The 941-nt window shown below is 61.8% G+C and overlaps 1 protein-coding gene across 1 annotated transcript in view; it reads left to right on the plus strand.

Annotated features, from left to right (window-relative positions):
- Window positions 1–510: 510 nt before the first annotated feature.
- The window catches only part of LOC104538054 (hyaluronidase-1-like), a 1,529-nt gene continuing 1,098 nt past the window's right edge, over window positions 511–941 (plus strand). Inside the window, 2 exon segments of the mRNA XM_010181109.1 lie at window positions 511–939; window position 941. The exon segment at window position 941 is cut by the window's right edge and continues 482 nt beyond it. Of these exon segments, the coding sequence (XP_010179411.1) occupies window positions 511–939; window position 941 (430 nt within the window).

The raw sequence follows: 941 nt of genomic DNA on the forward strand, positions 1-941 counted from the left end.
AGGCGTGTCCCTGCATGGCACCCTCCTGTGCCACCAGAACTGACTGGGCTGTGTCCTGCTAGCTCCTGCCCGGTGCTGTGAGCTTCCTCCCAGCAGTGCCTTTCTCCTACCTTCTCACGACTGATGCTTTCCTGACAGAACAGCTCACGGCCATCGCCGTGACCTTGCCGTCCCCGCCCCCTCTGTGTCTGTTTGTCTTTCCAGTCCAGCTCATCGCTGCCCAGTCATCGGATGTTGACTCTGCACATTCCTTCCCAGCCGGGCCTGACGCCTTCAGTCCTTAACCGGGGCGGCACACTGCCATCCCCTCCGGGGCTATCGTGCTGGGCTCCAGCTGCCAATGACTTTGGGGACTTCATGTAAGGAGGTGGGAGAGGTGACTCTGGGTGACTGGCACCGCTTGGGGATAGGGGTGTGTACTGACACTGGCCCCGACTTGAGCTGGGGATAAAAGTGCCGAGGTCTGCCCAGGTCTCAGCCTGTGGGAGCCATCCTGCGCCTGCCAGCACCATGGCATTGGGGTGGTCCTGCTGGGTCCTCCTGCTACTCCTGCCCACCACAGCCTGTGCCAAAGGGTCCGGCCCTGTCCTCGTCAACCGCCCCTTTGTCACCATCTGGAACATCCCCACCGAGTACTGCGCTGAGAAGTACAACGTCAGCCTTAACCTGGAGGTCTTCGACGTGTTGGCCAACGACCAGCAGTCCTTCATGGGACAGGACATCACCCTCTTCTATGTCAAGCAGCTGGGGCTCGTCCCCTACTACACACCTGAGGGGATCCCAGTGAACGGGGGGCTCCCCCAGAATGCCAGCCTGCAGGCCCACCTCCACCAGGCCACCCGGGACATTGAGGTCACCCTGTCCAGCCCTTCCTATGGCGGGCTGACCGTCCTCGACTGGGAGAAGTGGCGCCCACTGTGGATCCGCAACTGGGCCTCCAT

Source organism: Mesitornis unicolor, unplaced genomic scaffold (assembly GCF_000695765.1).
Source record: "Mesitornis unicolor isolate BGI_N332 unplaced genomic scaffold, ASM69576v1 scaffold37313, whole genome shotgun sequence".
NCBI lineage: Eukaryota > Metazoa > Chordata > Aves > Mesitornithiformes > Mesitornithidae > Mesitornis > Mesitornis unicolor.